At 36.9% G+C, this 24,025-nt stretch overlaps 2 protein-coding genes across 10 annotated transcripts in view; one reads left to right on the forward strand and one right to left on the reverse strand.

Annotated features, from left to right (window-relative positions):
• Positions 1 to 24,025, reverse strand: part of LOC148956525 (uncharacterized) — a 161,671-nt gene that overhangs the window by 67,016 nt on the left and 70,630 nt on the right. The gene's annotated exons all lie outside the window — the stretch shown is intronic.
• The window catches only part of LOC148956526 (XK-related protein 6-like), a 34,061-nt gene continuing 24,283 nt past the window's right edge, over positions 14,248 to 24,025 (forward strand). For 2 of the 4 annotated variants that reach the window (XM_089085827.1, XM_089085838.1), the window contains exon 1: positions 14,276 to 14,460. In XM_089085827.1, the coding sequence (XP_088941953.1) occupies positions 14,422 to 14,460 (39 nt within the window). In that variant the 5' untranslated portion in view covers positions 14,276 to 14,421. Of the gene's footprint in view, positions 14,461 to 24,025 lie in introns of all 4 variants that reach the window. The other 2 variants (XM_089085859.1, XM_089085848.1) reach the window with 2 other exon arrangements.

The following is a 24,025-nucleotide window of genomic DNA, read 5'->3' on the forward strand; positions in this document are numbered from 1 at the left end:
CACCAGTCTGAATGATGGAAATTCACTGTTTAAGTTAGGATAGGTTAACATATCATGTGAGAGGATGAGTTGTTATACTATACGATAACTGTGTGTCTTTTTAGGTGAGTCGAGATTATTGTTCGGGAGGTTATGTTAGGTTAGGTTAGCCAATGTACGCTTCACTTAGGTTAGATTAGGTTAGGTGAGAGACAGGCAAAAGTTAGGTGTATGATTAGGTTAGGTTAGGTTAGATTAGTTAGGTTAGGTTAAGTTAGGTTAGGCTAGGTTAGCCTACGTACGCGCGCGTACGTAGGCTAACCTAGCCTAACCTAACTTAACCTAACCTAACTTAATCTAACCTAACCTAACCTAATCATACACCTAACTTTTGCCTGTCTCTCACCTAACCTAAGCTAACCTAAGTGAAGCGTACATGGGCTAACCTAACCTAACTTAACCTAACCTAACTTAATCTAGCCTAACCTAACCATACTCGCCGGAAAAGGTTAGGTTAACTTATCATGAGCGCTCATGATAAGTTAACCTAACGTAACTTAAACAGTGAATTTCCACCATTCAGACTGGTGGACTGAGACCCCAATATTGAGCTAGTGGATTTCCACCATTCAGGCTGGTGGAATAAGACCCTAATTCCGAGCTAGTGAACTTCTACAGTTCAGGCTGGTGGACTGGGACCCCAATACTGAGTTAGCGGAGTTCCACCAGTCGGGTTGGTGGACTATCACCCCAAGTTTCCAACTCTTGCATGTCATGACAGAAATTCAAAATGAACTTCGAAAAATCAAGAGAATGTAACTGTGAGAAGGTAAAGCACAACAAGTCACTACTGAAATATTACAACTCTTGAATTTCACGACAGAAAGTCAAAATGAAATTTGAAAAATTAAGACAATGTAACTGTGATATGGTAAGTGTATGTAAGTTTTTGTGTGTGTGTAAGTTTTGGAGTGTGTGTGTGTAAGTTTTAGTGTGTGTGCGTGAGTTTTAGTGTGTGTGTGTGTAAGTTTGTGTGTGTGTGTGTAAGTTTTTGTGAGTGTGTGTCAGTTTTTGTGTGTGTAAGTTTTTGTGTGCATGTAAGTTTTTGTGTGCGTGTAAGTTTTTTAGTGTGGATGTAAGTTTTTGTGTGTGTGTGTAATTGTTTGTGTGTCTTAGATTTTTTTTGTGTTAGTTTTTAAGTGTATGTGAGTAATTTTTCGTGTGTGTGTGTGTGTGTGTTAGTTTTTGTGTGCATGTAAGTTTTAATGTTAATGTGTAAGTGTGTGTGTGTGTGTGTGTGTGTGTGTGTGTGTGTGTGTGTGTGTGTTGTGTGTGTGTTAGTTTTTGTGTGTGTGTTAGTTTTTGTGTGTGTGTGTTAGTTTGTGTGTGTGTGTGTATGTGTGTTTGTGCTTGTTTGTTTTTTTGTGCTTGTAAGTTTTTGTATGTGTGTGTTAGTTTTGTGTGTGTGTGTGTGTGTTAGTTTTTGTGTGTCTAACATTTTGTGTGTGGGTGTCATTTTTTGTGTGTGTGTTTGTGAGTTTGTGTGTGTGTTTGTAAGTGTTTTTGTGTGTTTGTGTCTGTGTGTGTATGTTTGTGTGTGTGTGTGTGTGTGTTTGTGTGTGTAATTGTTTTTGTGTTTTAGTTTTGGGGTTTGTTTGTTATTTTTCTTGTGTGTTTTTGTGATTTTTGTGTGTGTGTGTGTGTGTGTGTTTGTAATTTTTTGTGAGTGTGTGTGTGAGTTTTTGTTGTGTTAATGTGTAAGTTTTTTTGTTTTTGTGTGTGTGTGTGTGTGTGTGTGTTAGTTTTTGTGTGTGTTATTTTTTGCGTGTGTGTGTAATTTTTCGTTTGTGTGTGTGTGTGTGAGTTTTGTGTGTGTGTGTGTGTGTGTGTGTAAGTTTTTGTGTGCATGTAAGTTTTTGTGTGCATGTAAGTTTTCGTGTGCATGTGTAAGTTTGTGTGTGAGTGTGTGTGTGTGTGTGTGAGTTTTTGTGTGTGTGTGTTTTGGCGTGTGTGTGTAAGTTTGTGTGTGTGTGTGTGTGTGTGTGTGTGTGTGTTTGTTTGTGTGTGTTTGTGTGGGTGTGTATGAGGGTTTTGGCTTGCTATTGTGTGTTTTCTATTTTTTTTTCGCTTGCTTTTTTAAGTTTTTGTGTGTGTGTGTGTGTGTATTTTTCAGTTTTTGTATTTATCGGCGATTGTGTGTATGAGTGCGTGTGTGTGTGTGTATGATATAATGCTTGTTTGGGTCAGTTTTGTGTGTGTGTGTGTGTGTATTTTTTCGTGTGTGTGTGTAATTTTTCGTGTGTGTGTGTGTGTAATTTTTTTTGTGTTAGTTTAAGATTTGAGCGTGTGAGTATTTTTTTTTGTGAATGTAATTTTGTATGTTAATTTAATTTTTTGTGTTCATTTGTAATTTTTTTGTATGTATTTGTGTGTGTGTGTATGTGTGCGTAAGTTTTCGTGTGTGTGTGTAAGTTTTTGTGTGTGTGTGTAAGTTTTTGTGAATGTGTGTAAGTTTTAGTGTGTGTGTAAGTTTTTGTGTAAATGTAATTTTTTGTGTGCATGTAAGTTTTTGCGTGTGGGTGTAAGTTTTTGCGTGTGGGTGTAAGTTTTTGTGTGTGTGTGTGTGTGTAAGTTTTTGTGTGTCTAAGCTTTTTGTGTGTGTAAGTTTTGACGTGTGTGTGTGTAAGTTTTCGTGTGTGGAAAAATTTAGAAGTGTCCAACTCAGAAAAGCCCGAAAACGTAATTTACATATCCCAAATCATAAGTTTCAGACAACACACTCCTATGAGCGGCTAAGAAATCTAGCTCAGAAAAGTCTGAAATAGCAAACTAGTCATCCCAAACTATTGGTTTCAGACAACAAACACCTATGATGGACTAAGAAAACTAGCTCTGAAAAGTTCAAATAGCAAACTACACATCCCAAATCGTAATTTTCTGACAACATACACCTATGAAAGGCTATGAAACCTAGCTAATAAAAGCCGGAAATAGCAAATTAACCATCCCAAATCATAAGTTTCAGACAGCACTCACCTATGAACGGCTTGGACCTATCCCCTGAAACCGTTTCCACTGTCTGATAGCCATACCGTCTAAAATGCTTCATATGACCCCGTAGTTTTATATCACTACGGAATTGTGACAAGCATGTTGGACATCAGAAATGTTCCCCCCTGTTCATACCCTCCCCCAGAACTCTACGACTGTCAGTGATCGGGTTAAAATGACCGATTGCATTCGGTTGACTAGGTGGTGTGTATAGCAACCAAACCCAGTGTTTAACCAAATCAACTGAGAGGCCCCGGCCGGGAAATACCAACCCCTTCTTTTTAGAACGAGTCCCATCTTCAAATTCTGTCTCATACTGAACCACAGTAATGCCGATATTTGAGTGGGCATTAGTCCTTTCAAAAATGTCAATAGATCTTAGCGTTACTGGATATTTTCCTTCTAAGCAAGAAAAATCTACAACTGGGAAATCGGACCAGTCTTTCCCATGTATAGCCCAATTGTCTAAATTCGTCTTGGTAGCGTCACAAGCTAGAGGCTCGTATGCTGATATGAGGAAAGCATACCTGAAACATATTTGACCTGTTTCAAAATGGATCCTCTAGACTCCTTGACAAGCTACTAAATTTGGATTGTAATTCAAAACTGTACCTGTGCCCCAATGCCCCCCTCTTAAAATAAAATCTTTCTCAATTTTACAAATATTTACGCTTAGATTTTCAACAAAAAGAACTAGAGATCCACTACCGTTTTCATTATAGTTCTCGAGATGTGTTATAATTTGATCGACCCAATCTAAGAAAGCACCCTCAAAATTTTCTAAATTTGAATAAACCACACGCATCTCGGAATGTATAAAATGATAGTAAACATCACTTTTCCCCTTATTCAAATGAAACACTTATAAAACAATAGAAACCTTAATTGACTCCCTCCCCCACAACTGAATCTGGTTCTCCAGAAGTGCACGAATTTTATCTACATCTGCATGCACAATTTCTACATGATAATAAAAAAATTTTACCGACATAAGCGTCTTAAAATGATCACCAACCGGCACAGTGTAAACAACAATATTATTTAAAATTATGTGAGTCAGCTTAAACTCTGGGAGAGTTGTACACTCCTCCCCCTCTTGTCTATTACCCCCTCCCCCAGTTGTTCAACAATATCTGGCGAATGCTCCACTTCAGTTGTTCGAAGTGGAGTCGTGAGGGTATAGGGGGTTTGAGGGTTCCCTGTTAAGTACCGGGGAAAATAGTTTAAAATTTTCAATGTGTTTTGTCTCAGCACCGGTAAGTCCCCCAGTTCAAATGTGCTATTATCTAAATTAGTTAAAAAATCATCTAAAAACCTATCAATATTAAAGGGTACTTCAATACTATTGTACCATAGTGAATTTTCTTGAAACTCCAGTGGCGGTGTTAGAATTGGTTCTTCCTTTTCTTCACTGGTCGGAGAGTAGGGGGCCAATGCACACTATAAATGAAATATAGTTTATTTTAAGTGTTCAAATCAGCCCTACTGTTAAAATTTGGATTATTATTGCTTAATAACATTTGGTTAATTCAACTGAAAGAAAATACAACTTAATATAAGATAAATACAATCTAAAATGCCACTGTATATGGAAGGCGACAATCTGGTCTTTTATTTTAAAAGTGTTAAAAATTTTTTTTTTTTTTTCGGAGCGTTTCGGAGCCACAGAACATCCCATACCCACGGCGCATCCCCCAACGCGGCCCTGACTCGGTGCGCCTCACTATGGCACATCCCAGTCCCGTGGCGCATCCCCCAACGCTCTCCGGACGCGTGGTGTATCCCTGTGTCACTGCCCTGACCCGTGGCGCATCCCCCGGCGCTTCCCTAACCTTGCCCCCACAGCACTCCCCGCACCCATCGGCTCCGCGGCCCCCGGTTATTTACATAATGTCCCAAAAAAGTTGAAATATTTCTAATTCCATACAGGTTCGGTGAACTCCTCATTAGCTCACAATTATTGTAGGCCACCGCGCAAGTTTTCCTATTTCCAAGACCGAACTTCAGACGAGAAAACAGTACAAATAAATGCTGTAAACCGTTAACTCGGTATATTGTCAACAATGTTACCCCATCACTAAAATATTGGCAAGGGTTTGTAAGATTGAAGGTTATTTTAAAAATATCCTTACGTAAATTATGGGATCCATGTGTGACAAATAGATAAATGTGAATAATCTCTCTCTCTCAGTTCCTTCTCTTAAAACTTTGTGATATTCAATTGTGAAAAATAGGGGATTTAGAGTTTCAAATGGTGAGCATTAATTGACTAGAAATGACCCATTAAAAATAGTCGCTTATGTTATAGCGGCGAAGAGATAGGGGGAATGCATAGAAAATAGCAAAGATTAGAAAAAATAGCATTTTGAGTTTCAAAGGCGGTGATTATTAATAGAAATTACCTAAAAATATTCACTTATGAAATATCGAAGCGATAGCAAAGATTAGAAAAGAGTGGTTTCTTTGCAAAAAAAATTATATTTAGATATGTAATATGAGGTTAATATCTCACAGAGATAAGTTTATATTGGGATTGAAAAGGACTAAAAATTGGAAGAAATAGAAAGGTAGGAAAAATGCTTACATCTGCATAATCCCTCTGGGCTTGGGCACCCGAAGTACCAGGTAGTGTGTGTTGGAGGGTGGACGGGGCGGCGTCGCTATGTTCTTGCGCGACTGGGCCGGCTATTTCACGATCTTGCATAGATGAGCCGGCAGGGTTCACCATATTATAAGAAGCCACCCATTCTCTTTTCGGTTTTTGACAGGACTGTATGGTGGCTGCTTCATCATCGCTGGCTTTCCTGGAAGGAGGGGGCAAGATTTCTTCATAATTTGTCTTAAAAAGAAGATAAAAAATTAGTATCAAAATAATTTGCCCCTTTTTTACAGAAAGAAAGTTATTAACTACAATTTTGTTTAGACAAAGTATTGCATTTTAGTAAAGCAAAAAACCAATATTCTCTCCCCCTAAATTTAGGACAATTAACCCACCCTAAGTCTACCCTCTCATTGAGTTAATCCTGTGTTTTATTCAAGCGAAAGGCATATCTTACTACCTTTTATTCAAATGTTATAGCTAAAATCACTAAATGACGAAGAAGCAATTAAGGTAAGAAACAATTATCTTTTCTATTTTGTCACTATTAAAAGTGCTAACCCCCTCCCCAGCAAAAAATCCTGGATTCACGCTCCCTCCCGGGAATATAAAAGAAACTTTATCGAAAGAAAGCTTGAAAATAATCTGTTTCTCTTCTCCAAAATAGCACATTGCGTCTGCGCCTAATTATTACAATTGCCTCAAAGTGTTTTAATTTTGACGGAGAAACAGTTCCTTTTGACTTTGGCTGCTGCGTTCGTAAACACAGAGGGAAAAGGGTGACAGCTAATTATAGGACTCGCGCCGAAGAACCTTGTGTCAAAACCAGAGTGATATTTTCATTAAAAATTGACAGAAGTCAGTGATCGCTTTAGCTGGAAATATAGAAGGAAGGAATTTAACGAAATGGTATTTCATTTTGTGAGAATTTGATTATAAAATAATGGTGGGGGGGGGTTTAGGTTTTGAGGGTAAAAGAAAATATTTTATGTATTTAATTTTGACGGAGAAACAGTTCCTTTTGACTTTGGCTGCTGCGTTCGTAAACACAGAGGGAAAAGGGTGACAGCTAATTATAGGCCTCGCGCCGGAGAGCCTTGTGTCAAAACCAGAGCGGTATTTACATTAAAAATTGACAGAAGTCAGTGATCGCTTTAGCTGGAAATATAGAAGGAAGGAATTTAACGAAATGGTATTTCTTTTTGTGAGAATTTGATTGTAAAACAATGTTGGGGGGGATTTAGCTGGAAATATAGAAGGAAGGAATTTAACGAAATGGTATTTCTTTTTGCGATAATTTGAATGTAAAACAATGGTGGGGGGGGGTTTAGGTTTTGAGGGTAAAATAAAATATTTTATGTATTTAATTTTGACGGAGAAACAGTTCCTTTTGAATTTGGCTGCCGCGCTCGTAAACACATAGGAAAAAGGGTCAGAGCTAATTAGATGCCTCGCACCGGAGAGCCTTGTGTCAAACCAGAGCGGGTTAATAACAACAGTGACGGAAGTCAGTAGACACTTTATATCACAATAGAGAAAGGCTATAATTTTTCGACAGAAAATTATTTCTTTTTGCTAGAATTTTGGTTATAAAACAATGGGGGGTGGGGTTAGGTTTTGAGGGTAAAAGAATATATTTTATGTTTTTCTAGTGAGTATAAAGATTGTAAAGTGATGTTTGTATTGTATGTGGGGGGGGGGGGTTTAATCGAATATAGTAGAGGGTGACCACGGAAAACAATTTTATTTTGAAAATAAAAATAATGAAAACAGAACTTACATGGTAAATTGAAGTTGCCAAGGCTTCAAGTTCATCAATAATTTCATGTGTTCTATCCATTGTGTCACAATACTTTCTGATAATTTAATCACATTGCATGTCCGTTATATACAAAATCTCAAGGGCGAATTGTTATGTAACGGGGAAAATCATATGTAACAAGCCCTCTGATTGGCTGAGAAGGAGGATGTATCCGACTCGCTGATTGGCTGAGAAGGAAACACGTGATCTAACTGTTTCCGGGAAACTCTTAACATTTGGCGAGAGCAACAACAACAAATACTATTTCTGGACACCATGACATTCGCGATCGATTACGCAATCAAGTTCTCGGAAATTCACTTCCCCCTCGAGTCCTAGATCAATAACATTGTTCACGTTAGAATTCAATGCGCATGTGCAACCTTCGTTCCGGAGTTATTACACATAGAAACATCAAATAAATCGACCTTGGAAAAAGAGGTCATTGACCGATTACGCAATCTTTCTCCCTAGGGAGGCTATGCCCTTATTTGGAGCCCTGTCAGTATTCTATGCCCATATAAGGAGCCCTGTTAGGAGTCGGACCCCCATCTCTACTGACATTTACGAAGCCAATTCATCAGGTAGAACTTCGGGCATTTTTTGTTCTCATATACCTTGCCGGAGTTTTCAAGTTAGGAAAAGAAGATGCAACTGACCTGTTTGCCAGCAATGGGACTGGGAGATATATTTTTCAAGTAACCATGGGCCTGAAGAGGTTTCTCTACATTGACGCCTGTGTGGTCTAGGAAAAGAGTACCTAGTATAAGGTATCACATCGAAAATACTTTTCTTTGAAAAACTTTTTTTCGGGGATATCTTTCAAATGAATTTAAAGAAACCGCACGTAACGTATTAACTAAAAGGTTTTGAATTAATTTTGGCTGCATTTTCTTAATACCCCAAAATAGACCTTCCAGGATGTTTAACTTTCCGGATGATTCGACTGAACCTAGGGGAATTTGACGAAGACTAACTAACTCAAGAGGATAATAGATTTTGGGATTTTCAAATTTTCGGAAAATCCTATCGATTTTAGTTGCAAAAAACTTTTTTTTTCATCTGCTTGAAAATTTTACAGTATGTGTGGCAACTTTTGCCATAGCCACCAGAAATCAGTATCGTCAGCCGTTTTCGTTATCTAAATCTACAAAGTTCAGAGATTTTCAACACAGATGTTTATAAAAAAAAAAAAAAATAGTAACAACTAGTAACAACTATCGCAGTATGTAGACAAAAACAGGGTAAAAAGAGCCCCCATTAACAGACATAAAAATGAAGAAATAATTCTGGCTTTAATGGTTTGTGACGTCAGATTTTCATTTTGTTGTGACTAAAAAACAGAACTTTTTCCTGAATGATCTTGACAGACATTTATTTCTTGACTTTAAAAAGCAAACAATTACAACAAGGTAGACCATGTAAATATTCTAGCTTTCGTGTTTTACCCCATGGTATTGCCTTATATTTGAAGAATACTGAAAAACTGAGTACGGGGGTTGAGTTGCACGAGGGTTCAGTTCAATGGGGCTCAAATACTCGGGGGTTCAGTTGTGCGAGGGTTCAATTAAATGAGGTGCAGTTGCACGAGGTTTCTGTTACACAAGGGTTCAGTTGCACGGAGGTTCAGTTACACAGCCGTTCAGTTAAATGTGGTTAAGGTGCATGCGGGTTCAGTTAAATGGGGCTCAGTTGCACGAGGGTTCAGTTGCACCAATTTTCAGTTAAACTGGGTTTCAGATGCAAGGGGATTCAGTTGCACGAGGGTTCAGTTGCACGGGTGTTCAATTACATAGGGATTCCGTTGCATTGGGATTCAGTTGTACGGGGGTTCAGTTACACGAGGGTTCAGTTGCTTGGGCTTCAGTTACACGAGAGTTTAGTTGCAACGGAACCGCCGTTTTGACAGCCTTGAAGCATACAGTATCTTTTAATTTTGTTAGTATCCTCTTAGCATGAAAGTTTCAACTGAATGTCCATAGCCGTTATGAGATCTGTATAGATGCACCCAGATATGCCCTTTTGAAAACCTGAATTGATCTAGTGTCTTTTAATTTAGTACAACATCCCCCTTAATATATATGAAATTTTCAAATTAATAACCTTAGCAATTCGTGGATTATTGCAGATAAGCACCTTTGGACAGCCAGGATGCACTAAGCCATTTTGACAAGCAGGATTCACTTAAAACCATATGGTTTAGTTCATTAGGTCTAGCCGTAATAGTAGAAGTTTCACAATTATTTGCAGCCACAGTCACAATCGTAGAACTAATAGTCACAGTCGCAACTAGTAGCAGTTGTAGTCACGAGTTGTCGCATTTGTAGTCACAGGTTGTCGGACCCGTAGTTACAAGTAGTCGCAGCCGCAGTAGCAAGTGGTCACAGTCACAAGTAGCAACGGTAGCAGTCAAGTTACATTCGTATTCGCAGGCACAATTTGTTGCAGCCATAAGTTTTTAAAGTCTCAAGTAGTCACAGTCGCAAGTATTTGCAGTCTTAAGTAGCCCAAAGTAGTCATATTCGCTAAAAGCCACGGTCGCAAGTTGTCGCAGTCGAAAATAGCCGCAATTGCAAGTACTTGGCGTCGCAATCAATTTTAGCCGCAAGTAGAAACATTCACAATAGCATGTAGCCTAGCCTTAGTCGCAATCACAGTTACAAGTAGTCGCACTCTTTAGTATTCGCAGTCACAAGCATTTTTAGTCAGAAGTAGTCGCTGTAGTAGACACAAGTAGTTACAACAGTGTTCATAAATAGTCGCAGTAGCCGTCGCAAGTAGTCATAGCAACAAGTAGCCGTAGTCCGGTCAAAAGTAGTCCTAGTCAGAGTTGCAAGTAGTCACGAGCATTAATAGTCGCAGTCGCAAGTAGTAGTCCTGAAAGCTTCCTGAAAGTAAACACCCTTATGCGCCCTTAAGATACTGCAGATATATCCTTTTGATAACTTGGATGCGCAAAGTCTATTTTGATTTAGTTTGACATCCCTCTTAACAGTTCCTAAAGTTTGACCTTAGTACCCTTAGCCTTTTCTGACACATCCAGGATCAACCATTCTCTTTAGCAATGATAAATCCTGCATGTAAACAATGAGCAAATTGCATAGTTTACCCTTTCCCCGGAGACTGTGAGGGAAGGGCATGGCATCCCGAAAGGCATGGTTATTAGACCTTTTAACTATTTTGAACAAGGCTATATCTAATTTTTATTATGATTTTATCATAATAAAATATCACAATGTCAAAATATCAAAAAATGTTATTATCCTTTAATTTTTATTAAAAAGGACAAGGGGTCCCTTTGACCTCCAAGCACTGCTCAACATGCCTTGAAAGTTCCAATATACTACACTCATCCTTTCCTGAGATAATGATGATGTGCTGGATTTACAATCAGGATGCACATAAGATGTTTTGATCTTGTTAAATATCCCCTTCATCTTTTCCTGAAAGTAGTCACAAGTAGAAGTAGTCGCATTCTCGAGCATTCGAAGTCAGCGTCGAAAAATAGTTACAGTCGCAGTTGTAAACATTTTGAGCAGTGATTGCAGTAATAGTGGCCCTGAAAGTTTCAAGCTAATACTCTTAGCGCCTTAAAATATTGCATATTCCCGTTACTGCTAGCCAGGATGAACACAGTGTCTTTTTATTCAGTTCAGCATCTCCCCAATATTCCCTGAAGTTTCACCTTAATACACTCTTAGCTTTTTCGAACACGACCATGATAAGACCTTCCCTTTTTCTCAATAGTTTTGACAAGCGTGGAGGTTGCATCTGAATAGGGCAGGTGGGGAGGGGCTGAATGCCTTCTTAGCACTTTCGAGCATTCATTTGAACATGCTCTGAATGTTTCAGCTAAACACCCTCAGCAGTCCGAGATACTGCTGAAAAGCCCTTTTGACAAACTGCTTGCACATAGTGTGTTTTGATTTTGCTCAACATCTTCCCCAAAGTTTCTTGAAAGTAGTTGCAAGTAGAAGAAGTCACAGGTGCAAGTAGTTGCAGTCACAGTCGCGAGTAGTCGTTGCCGCAGCTACAAGTAGTTGCTCCCGCAGTCGCAAATAATCGTAGGTTATGTCGCAAGCAGTCACAGTTGCAATTAGTCGCCATCATAAGTAATCTTAGTCCCAGTTACAAGTAGTTGCAATATATCTCGCAAGCAGTCGCAGAAGTAGAGGTCCTGAAAGTTTTAAGTTAATACCCCAACCCGTTCCTAAGACACTGGAGATGACCTTTTTGATCATCTGGATACCCATAGTGTTTGTAGATCTGGCTCAACATACCCCTCAACACTGCCCGAAAATTCACCTCAATACTCTTAGCCTTTTCCGACAAACCCAGGATCAAACACTTCCCCCTTTCTCAATGATAAGCCCCACATTTCAAAAATGGACAAAGTGAATCATTTACATTCCTTGCCCCGAGGGCTGTGGAGGGCGATTCTTAGATCTCTTGAATATTTTGAACAAAGTAGCTTTTAAAAATTTCTATCAGTGTTGAGGGGGGGCATCTAAATGAGCAAGGTTGCCCTCTGGTCACTCTTCAATATCCCCCCAACATGCCCTTACAGCATGAACTTAATACCCTTAGCTGTTCCTGAGATATTGCTAATACGCCCTTTCGACAACCATCCTACATACACTGTGTTTTGATTTTATTCGGCATCCCCTCGACATTTTCTGAAAGTTTTCCTTTGTACCCCAAGCCTTTTTTGAAACCCAGGATCAAATCTGTCTCCTTATCTCAATAACCAAGCTTATATACAAACAATGCGCAACTTGCATAGTTTACAATCCTTGCCCCAGGGGATTCGGGAGATTATGTCATCCCCTGACACATAATTTATTTGACCTTTAGACTAATTTGAAACAAATGGCTATTTCAAAATCTTGATCACGTCCTTAGGCATAAGGCAGATAAAAAGAGCATAGAAGGGGGGGGGGGCTGGTTACCCTCCGACCACTTTTCAACATGCCCGGAAAGTTTTAACTTAATGCCCTCAGCCGTTCTTAAGATATTGCAGATACGTCTTTTTGATAAACTGGATAAGATAGTGTCTTTTGATTCAGTTTAGCATACCCCTGAACATTCCCTTAAATTTCACCTCCATACCCTTCGTGTTTTCCGACACACCCAGAAAAAAACAATCGTTATTTCATGATGATAAATCTTGCATGTAAACAATGGGCATGTTTCATAATTTACAATTCTTGCCCAGGGGGCTGTAGGGGGGGGGGCATGGCATCCCCGGAGGCGTAGTCCTAAAATCTTATTATTTTGAACAAAATTGCTTTTTAAAAATTTTGATCAGTGTTCAGGGAAGGGGAGCATCTAAAAATGAGCAAGGGGGCTGGGGTTGATTATCCTCCGATCATTCTTAAACATCCTTCCATATACCTTTAAAGTTTCAACTTAATACCGTCAGCCGTTCCTTAAATATTGCTGACACACTATTTTGACAACCAGCATTCATATAGTGTGTTTTCATTGTGATCGACATGCCTGTCGGCATTTCCGTGAACTTTCAGCTTAACACTCAATGCCTTATGGAGATACAGTACCAAATATGTCTACTTTTCCAAATAAAAACCTTATATGTTAACAATGGACAACTCGTATAGCTAACAGTTTTTGTCCCAGAGGCTGTGGAAGGTTATGTTAACCCCCGAGGTAAAGTTATTTGACATTTGGACTATTTTGAACACAAGTGGCTCTGAGGAAAACAAAATCAGAGGCATCGATCTAGCGTTGCCGATAGTAAAGAGCCATAAGGCTTCAATGAATTTTTTTTTTCCAGAGGCACTTCATATGGAAGGGGTGGTAGTAAAAACTTTGGAGGAATCTGATTCGATTGGAAATTTGAAGTCCTCGTGCCCATTTTAAGAATCAAAAGTGATTGGAAGGCAACCAGCCTCTCTCCCACACCATTTCCTCCTCAAAGACGTCCTATAAAAAAATTTAAATAGCCATTTTGTTCAAAATATTCCAAAAGTCAAGTAACTATGCCTCTGGGGCAATTGATGTAAGTTATACAAGCTGCATATTGTTTACATATAAGGTTCTTTAATAAGAAAAGGGGACATGTTTGATGTCGGGACTCCGACAAGGAGACCCATATTTTGGTCCTAGGTGAAACTTCAAGGAAATTTTGTGAGGGATATAAACAAAATCAAAATACACTATGTCAATACAGGTTGTCAAATGGGAGTTTCAGCAATATCTAAGGAACAGCTGAGGGTATTAAGTGGAAACTTTCAGCGCATGGTGAGGGGAAATGTTGCAGAGTGACTGGAGGGCATCCAACCCTCCTTGCCCTTTTTAGATACCCCTCGCCTAACCATTGATCAGGATTTTGAAAAAGCCACTTAGTAGAACAAATAGGCACATTTATATGCACGTCAAATAAAAATACTTTTTTCTATTTTTTAGTTCAAGCTCTATAGGGTTTTCAAAGGATGTCCGGTCTCAGATGGTTTTCATAGATATACTAACTGTTACTAATGATATAGATAATATATTAATTTGTATAGATACATTAATTTGACTAATGATATATGTGGCATAGATACACTAATTCTAACTTTTGGTTTAAATATCGCTATGCACTTTTCTATGAAAAAATTTTCTTGGAAGACATTTTTCTTTCAAATTAGCTTCACAAAAAAACATAGTTACAATTACCCATTTCCGAAACATTGACAGAATGTTTTTGTTTCAAATATAAAGCAAAATCTGCCATCTATACTAACTATAAATATTAGATGGCAATATTGAAAAGGATTACGCATGCATTATTTAACAATTCATGCCAAATTCATAAGACAGTTAACCACAGCAGTAGCGTAGCCTCGTAGCCTGGTGTAAATGATTGGATTGAGGAAAAGAGAATTTTTTTGTATGTCCTGTTTCTGTAGCGACTCGTGAGATACGAAGAATCTTTGCACTAATTAGACAGTGAGAATCAATAGGTGACAAACATATCTGTAAATTAATAATGATTGGAAATAAACTTGCTTTGGACAAAATATTACCGGTAAAATTCTAGTTTTGCTACTTTTTGATATCTTGGAAAGGGGTTAGGATAAGAAAATGAAACTTTCAGTAATGAATCCATGACCATAAACATACTCTGGGAATAATGGGCACCCATAAGGGGGGGGGGGCACTAGCCCCGCCCCCCTATCTGAATGACGGTGTCATATATTTATATTGATTTAAAAAACTTTCTACAGAATAAGTTTTCAAAGAAAAGTAAAGAGCTCTATTAAGCCAAAAATGGGGAAAAAATAAAGTAAAATAATCTTCCAAGTGTAAAACTACCCCAAATCACTATCAACAATTAAATGGAACTCGAAACGAACAGAAATTATAATAAATAGCTGATTCAAATTCAAAAGGAGCAAAAATTAACATTACTAGGGCTGAAAACTCCCCATGCCTTCTCAAGACCAGAACATAACTTAGGCTTTACTTAAAAAAAAAAAAAAAAAAAATTGACCGTGAATTGTCAGTTTAATATACCTATACTGATATGTATTTCTTGAAATGTAAAAAGGGTAAAAAAAAGCTTTTTTTACTTATTTAAGTAAGTGAAAACATTTAAACATGTTTTGTTTTCAGTAAAGCGCAAATTATGTTCTGGTTTTGAGAAGGCATGGGGGTTACTAGCCCTACTAATGTTAATTTTTGCTCGTTTCGAGTTTGAGTCGGCTATTTATTCAATAGTGATTTGTGGTAGTTTTACGCCTGGAAGATTATTTGACTTTATTTCTGCACATTTTTGGCTTAATCGAGCTCTTTACTTTTCTTTGAAAAACTTGTTTTGTAGAAAAAGTTTTTTTTACCGACGTAGGGACAAGGTGATTGCACTACTGGGTGCCTTTTTGTAAGCTCTTTCTAGATATAATAATCGTTTCACTCGTCAATACACCTCCCCCTCTGATGGTCCCATATACAGCCCTAAATAATCTCTTATTTGTTTTGCATTTGTCGATGCTTCGTTTTCTTTGTGAAAGGGTTCCATATTACTGAAATTATATTGAAAACTACACGTACTTTGAACTCTATACTTTTGTTTTTCAAAACTTCGACGAAAAATAAATATGAAGTCACTATAATAATCAAGACGACTGGAAAGAACTAATGAAAATAAACTGAATGTTTGATATATATTCGTGGAAACTCAGCAATTTCAAGTGTTATATCGCTCTAATTTCTATTTTTAATGTTGTAAATTTAAAAGAAAATATTTGTAATAAATTTCGTTTTCAGTACAGCGCAAATGAAGCAACAAGCTTTAGACTTGTAGGGTTAGGGAAGGGGGAAAAGGGCAGTAGCCAAACTGCTGTATGTATTAATTTTTGTTTGTTCTAAGTTTGACTTGAACATTCAATTTAATTTTAATCTTTTTAAGATTTATTTATTCATCCATATTAGTGCCTGGTTTACTAAGATCGTTTATTTTAATTTCTGTTCGTTTTGGGTTTCATTTTATTCGTTAATAGTAATTTTTGGTCGTTTTGAGTTTAAATTATTACAATGATTTATTTCTGCTGATCTTAATTTTAATACGGCTCTATTTTTTTGAAAAGTTTCTTTAAAAAAATTAATTTCAGTTTGTTTTCGATTTCTAAAGTTTTGGTAGGTATAATGAATATTTCTCCAGTTTTTCATGTCTCTGGCGTAAGAATTAAAATGTATAATACTAATCTAATAGTTCAAATTAGTAGCTTTTGATTTATTTCCATACCCTCCCCCCTTCAACATTCCTTGAAAGTTTCAACTAAATGTCACTACTTGTTCTTGGGGTATTTTAGATACGCCCTTTTGACAACCGTGACGCACATAGTATCTTTTTATTGAATATTCTTACCCTTAGCCGCACCTAAGATATTGCACATTTACTCTGTTGAAAACCTGGATGCACATACTGTCTTTTGATTTAGTTTAAAATCTCCCTAAGTGTTCCTTGAAGGTTCAAGCACTATTCAAACTGTCCTGAAAGTTTCACTTAATGCCCTCAGCCGTTCCCAAGATATTGCTGAAGCGCCCTTTTGACAATCAGCATTCACATAGTGTGTTTTAATTTAGTCAACATCACCTAACATTCTCTTAAAGTATTCACAAGTAATTGTAGTACCAGTTGCAAGCAGTCACAACCATAAGCTGTCGCAGTTGGCAGTAGTCACTGTTGCAGTCGCTTTTGCAGCCGCAGTGGTAGCAGTAATGGCCCTAAAAGTTTCAAGTTAATGCCCTTACCCGTCCCTAAGACATTGCAGATATGTCTTTTTGGTAACTTGGATGCAGACAGATAACTCAACCCCCGAAAAAAGTATTAACACAAAAAAAAATGTAAAAATAAAAGGCTACCTTAGCATAATCTAAACCATATATTCTGCCTATACTTTGGATTATAGGTAGAATATTCCTTTGTTTCTTCGTTATTTTTATTTATCATACTCGTTCTTTAGCTGCTTAATTTTGCTAGTGGGTGGACTTTTCCCGGGGTAATACGTTTAGCACCTTTGCTCTTGACAAAATGATAGATTTTATGTTACATATATGTAAGTATAGACGTTTTACCCGCTATAAATGCGAAATAGCAACAATGATGAAGTGATCATGGTTGTAGCGAGTAAAGAGCGAGCCACGGTCCCTGGCAATGGAAAGTTGAAGAAATAAGTTTTGAAAAAACATAATAGTGAGAAAAAAAATGCCATTTTGATGAATTTATTGCAAAAACAATTTCTTGTGATCTCGAAGAAGAGCCTGAAACCCCTTGAAATGGGGACGATTGGAATTGCTATGATCGAAAACCTTAAACAGGAGGTATTTTTTGCGTGAAAGCACTGACACGTCCTTTATTCTTTACTCGCCACTAGTGAGGCATTGGATCATCATTTCGAGCTGCTTAAGGTCTTATTTAAAATCTAATTTTATATCTACTCGCTTTTTGTAAATTGCTCTTTGTAACGTCTTCATAAAGTACCATGGCATCAAAAGTGGTGCTTTTTGGTGTAATTTCTTGAGCGGAAGCTGGGAAGCATGAAAAGGTTACGATCAGTAGTATGGAGTCAATACCTTTAACAGGTTTCCTACCCCACCATACAACGGGTGCTCTATTCCAAAGGGTGCCCTGTCCCACCATACAAGCAGACCCATTTTGGAGTTGCTAGTCCCTCAAATCCTCTGCTTTTAACAAGAGCTGGAATATATTTCTGGAAACAATTTTTCTCAAAGATAGAATGCTATTACTTTAATGGGCATTCTTATGTCAAGTTTCGCGATAAGGTAATTGCTTATGATATATCTGAGTTTCGTTTGACAAGTATGTTGTTCAATAATTGAAGAGAGTTTGAAGTGACATTATATCTTATAAACCTAGTTTAGTTATGGGTCCTAATATACATTTGGTAAAGGTCTTTTCGTATTCTAATGATATCGAGTCGATTATTGATTATTGATAATTGATTATGACTACAACCGACCTGATATCATTATTGTAATGTCATGGACCTGTGCAAGTCAGTTTTCCATTACCGGAATTGCGCATGAATTTGGGCCCCCACATTCTCATCCAGGGCCCCGTGTCTCCACTCCAAGGCCCCCAAGTCCCCCACCAGGGCCCCGAGTTCCCCATCCAGGGCCCAATGACACCAACTCCATGCCCCCCTCCAAGGGTCCCAACCCTCCCCCTCAAGACCCTTCCATTTTTTAGGGAATTTTTTTTGAACTTTTTTGATTTCTTAAAATAAAATAAAATCTTTAGTGAACGAAGTTTTTTTTATTTTTTCTTATTTGACCACCCCACTGGTACTCTATGGTTGGTCGTCGACAATACTTGGTTTATTCTATGTTTTCAATCATTATTGATTGTACACTGGAACGATAAACACATAAGTCTTATTTTAAAAAAAGTAAAGATGAATAATTTAGAGAAAGTCTGTCTACATGATACAGTTGTCGTAGTATTAAATGCTGACAAGGACAAATATTTGAACTATGAAACATGCAGTAGTGGTAACACTATTAGAAAGGTATTGTGCGTTGTCATGAAAGTGATAGGTTATATTTCTTTGGACTACCCAAACACTTCAAGATTACTGATGGTGGATATATGAGAGTAACGTTTCCAGAAATGATAACACTCTAGGAGAATGCAAACATAAATCTATTAGTTGATGACGAGGGCCAATTTCTTGCTAATAGTTCTGGTAACACGTTACCAATTGACAGATCCTATCCTCAGCTTTCTGATATCAGCATTCAAATGGAATCAAAGGGGAAAAGAAAGGCCTACTGCTGCACCAGTGTCATAACACAGATCATGTATGTGTGCCAAAACTGCAAACTATGTAAAAAATAATGTTCCAATAGACAGTGAAATCGAAAGCAAAATAAAAGGGCTTTGGCAGGATAATATCGCCAAGGGGAATAAAGACGAATCGATAAAACAAAGCGCATGTGAACGTTAATAGTATCACCGGTAGTTTACCATCATATACCATCGTTGAACAGAATAATAACAATGGTGAAAAAAAGCGAAGATGAAGTACTTCAAGAAAGTATGTGCACATAATAGAGTTATCGTAGCATTGTGTGCTGGCAAAGACAAATACTTGAACTATGAAACAAACACTTATAGTGACACCACTGGAAATGTATGTATGCCTTGTCATGAGAGTGAGATATTAAATTTCTTTGGACTACCGAAAAAATTCATCATTACTGATGGTGGATATACTAGAATAAAATTTCCAGCTATGATATTGTTTAAACATGTTGCATACCTAAAAATAATAGTTGACAAAGAGGGTCAACTTCTTCCTCGTAAAGGGGCAACACGTTACCTCTAGATAAATCATATCGCCATCTTTTGGGTATTAGCATTCAACGGAAGGTAAAAAGAAGACAGGCGTACTTTTGAACCAATGTCATGAAACATGTCTCAGTGTCAGAATTGCTACCTGTGTAAAAAATAATGTGGTAATAGACAGTTAAATCGCCGGCAAAATAAAAAGGGCATTGGCAGATGATATCACCATGGAAATTAACGACAATGCTAAGAAAAGCATACCATTGGTGAATGTTGCTAGTATCATCAACATTTTATCATCAGATATAGTCAATGAACACAATAATACCAACAATGAAACTTGTAATTCGATTGTACCTGAAACCATGCTAAAACTCGTGTATGACACCAAAATGGTATGTGTCATGTCAAAAGAAAAACATAACGTAGTATTTTATGGAATGGATTCATAGCATTCATTTTTTTATTATTCATAACATGTCAATTATTTGAATAAAAATATTTATGCATTACTTTTCTATGTTCCCATTATTTTTAGGCATAGGTAATTGAATCATTACAAAACGAAGATTTTTGTTAAATAAATAATTCGTGAATCCTTTAAAAGAGCTTTATGGGGTTTCAGAGACTCCGTTCCCTGATTCCGAGTGGATTCTGTTTCTTTACTCTGCTTTCATTAAAAAAACGAAGATTTTCTGTTAAATAAATAATTCATGTATCATTTAAAAGAACTCTACGGAATTCGAGAGACTCTGTTCCTGATTCCATATATAGTTTTCTTTTTCATTACTTAGCATTTATTTAAAAAACCAAGATTTTCTGTTAAATAAATAATTATTGTATTCTGTATTCAGTTCCCTGATTCCATGTGTTTTTTTCTTTACTTGGCGTTCATTAAAAAAAACGAAGATTATTTGTAAAATAAATAATTATTGTATACTTTAAAAGAGATTTACAGGGTTTGAGAGGCTCTGTTCCATGATTCTATGTGGGTGTTTTTTCTTTACTTGGCGTTCATTAAAAAACAAAGATTTTTTGTTAAATAAATAATTCCTGTATCCTTTAAAAGAGCTTTACAAGGTTTGGCCGACCCTGTTTCTGATTCCATGTTATTTATTCTATACTTGGCGTTCTTTAAAAAACAAAGAATTTTTGTCAAATAAATATTTTTTGTATCAATTAAAACAGCTTTTTGGGGATCGAGAGACTCTGCTCCCTTATTCCATGTGTCTTTTTCTTTACTTGACGTTCATTAAAAAAACGAAGATTTTCGGTTAAATAATAATTATTGTATCCTTTTCAAAGAGCATTACGGGGTCTGAGACTTTGTTCCCTGATTCAAGGTGTTTTTTTTTACTTGGCCTTCTTTAAAAAAAAACTAAGAATTTCTGTTAAGTAAATAATTATTTTATCCTTTAAAAGTGCATTACGGGGGTTGAAAGACTGTACCCTGATTCCATGTGTTTTTTTTTATTTGGCGTTCATTAAAAACCAAGGTTTTCTGTTAAATAAATAATTCTTGTATCCTTTAAAAGAACTTTATGGGATTGGAGAGACTCTGTTCCCTGATTCCATGTGGGTTTTTTCTTTACATGGCGTTCATTTAAAAAAAACGAAGATTTTTTTGTTAAATAAATAATTCTTGTCCTTTAAAAGAGCTTTACAGGGTTTGAGAGACTGTTTCCTAATTCCATGTAGTTTTTTTCCTTTACTTAACATTCATTAAAAAAAACGAAGATCATCTGTTAGATAAGTAATTCTTGTATCCTTTGAAAGAACTTTACGGGGATTTAAGAGACTCTGTTCCCTCATTGCATGTGGTTTTTTTCTTTACTTGGCGTTCATTAAAAATCGAAGATTTTTCGTCAAATGAATAATTCTTGTATCCTTAAAAAGAGCATTATGGGGCTTGAGAGACTGTTCCATGTGATTTTTTCTTTACTTGGCTTTTACTAAAAGAAAAACGAAGATTTTTTTTGTCAAATAAATAATCCGTGAAATCCTTTAAAAAGAGCTTTATCAGGTTTGAGAATGAGGTTTCTCTCACTCTCATGACAAACACATACATTTCCAATGGTGTCACTATAAGTGTTTGTTTCATAGTTAAAATATTTGTCTTTGTCAGCATTCAATACTACGATAACTATTATGTTCATATACTTTCTTGAAGTATTTCATCTTCACTTTTTTCATCATTGTTATTATTATTTTCAATGATGGTATCTAATGGTAAACTACCGGTGATACTATTAACATGCGCTTCACATGCGCTTTGTTTTTTCTTATCATTTCATCTTTATATTTCTTGGTGATATTGTCCGTCAATGCCCTTTGTATTTTGCTTTTGATTTCACTGTCTATTACCACAGTATTTTTACATAGTTTGCAGTATTTGCACATATACATGATATGCTTTATGACACTGGTGCAGCAATAGGCCTTTCTTTCCCTCTCGGATTTCATTTGAATGCTAATACCAGAAGGATGGCGATAGGATCTGTCAACTGGTAACGTGTTACCAGAACTATTAGCAAAAAAGTTGGCCCTCGTCATCAACTAATAGTTTTATGTTTCCATTCTCCTTGAGTGTTATCATCTCTGGAAACGTTACTATCGTATATCCTCCATAAGTAATGTTGAAGTGTTTGGGTAATCCATAGAAACCTAATCTCTCACTATCAAGACAACGCACACATACATTTCCAATAGTGTTACCAATACTACTTGTTTCATAGTTCAAATATTTTTCCTTGTCAGCCTTCAATGCTACGACAATTCTATCAGACATACTTTCTCGAAATAATTCATCTTTACTGTTTTTTTAAAATCAGGCTTGTGTTTATCCTTCTAGAGTACAATCAATAATGATCGAGAGTATAGAATAAATCAAGTATTGTCGACAATCAAGCATAGAGTACCAGTGGGGTGGCCGCATAAGAAAAAATCCAAAAACTATTTTCACCAAAGATTGCATGTCATTTTAAGATATAAAAAATTATAAAATCTCTCTTCTTCTCTAAAAAAGGAGGATCAAAAACTTGGGGGGGGGGGCTAGAGGTGTATGGGGCCCTTGGAGGGGGAGGGCAAGGAGTTACGGTCATGTGTCCCTGGATGGGAACTTGGGGCCCTGGTGGGAAACTTGGGGGCCCTGGAGTGGGGACATGGGGCCCTGGATGAAAATGTGGGGGCCCAAACTCATGCGCAAGCCCAGTTATGGAAAACCGATGTGCATAGTTCCATTGGATTACAATAATGAAACCTTGTCTTTTGTAGTCATAATAAATTATCAATAATTAATAATCGACTCGATATCATTAGAGTACGAAAATATCTTTACCAAATGTATATTAGAACCCATGAAGAAACTGCGTTTATAAGACATAATGTCACTTCAAACTCTCTTCAATTATTGAGCAACATGCTTGTCAAAAGATACTCAGATATATCATATAGCAATTATCAATAATTAATAATTGGTTCAATACCAATAGAGTACAAAAAAATCTCATCCAATTTTTTATTAGAATTCATACCAGAGCTTCATTTATTAGACATAATGTTACTTCAAAGTCACTTCTATTATTAAACGACATGTACTCTACGCATGACCGAGAATCTTTATCGCAAAACTTGACATTAGAACGTGGGCTTGGAACGTGGACCCGTTAAAGTAATCGCATTCTATCGTTGAGAAAAATAGTTTCCAGGAATATATACGGTTCCTGTTAAAACAGAGAGAGGATATAGGGACTAGCAACTCCAAAATGGGCCCGCTTGTATGGTGGGACAGGGCACTCATTCGAATAGAGCACCCGTCGTATGGTGGGGTAGGGCACCCGCCAAAGGTATTGACCCCATACTACTGCTGGTACCCTTTTCATGCTTCCCAGCTTCCGCTCAAGAAATGACACCAAAAAGTACCACTTTTAATGCCATGGTACTTTATGAAGAAGTTACAAAGAGAAATTTACAAAAAGCTAGTAGATATAAAAAAATAGTTTTTAAATGAGACCTTAAACAGCTCGACTTAATGTTCCAATGCCTCACTAGTGGCGAATAAAGAATAAAGGACGTGTCAGTGCTTTCACGCAAAAAATGTCTCGTGTCTAAGGTTTTCGATCATTGCAATTCCCATCGTTCACTTTACCTTTTGATCCGACCCAGTTTCGAGGGGTTTCATGCTCTTCTTCGAGATCGCAAAAAATAGTTTTTTGTAATAAATTCTTCAAAATGGCATTTTTTTCTCACTAGACTGTTTTTTAAAACGTAATTCTTGAACTTCCCATTTCTAGGGACCGTGGCTCGCTCTTTACTCACTAAAAAAATTATCACTTCATCAGTGTTGCAATTTCACATTTACGACGGGCGAAACGTCTATACTTACATACATGTAACATATATTATTTCACATTAACCATACTTCGCCCATATAATCTATCATTATGTCAAGAGCAAAGATGCTAAACGTATTACCCCCGGGAAAATTCCAGCCACAAGCAAAATTAAGCAGCCAAAGAACAAGTATGACAAATAAAATAAAGAAGAAACAAAGGAATATTTTACCTATAATCCAAAATATAGGCAGAATATATGGTGTAGATTATGCTAAGGTAGCCTTTTTATTTTTACATTTTTTTTGTGTTAATCCTTCATTCGTGTTTTCGGGGGGTTGAGCTATCGTAACAGGTTAAGAAAAAGGTCCAAGAAAATAATATGAAAATATGAAACTATTGGCAACTGTAGAAGGGTTGCCAAAGATGGCTATTGAGAAGGGCGCAAAGAT

The sequence above is a fragment of the Artemia sp. Qi Xiang Cuo genome, chromosome 1 (assembly GCF_049724085.1).
Source record: "Artemia sp. Qi Xiang Cuo chromosome 1, ASM4972408v1, whole genome shotgun sequence".
Classification (NCBI taxonomy): Eukaryota; Metazoa; Arthropoda; class Branchiopoda; order Anostraca; family Artemiidae; genus Artemia; species Artemia sp. Qi Xiang Cuo.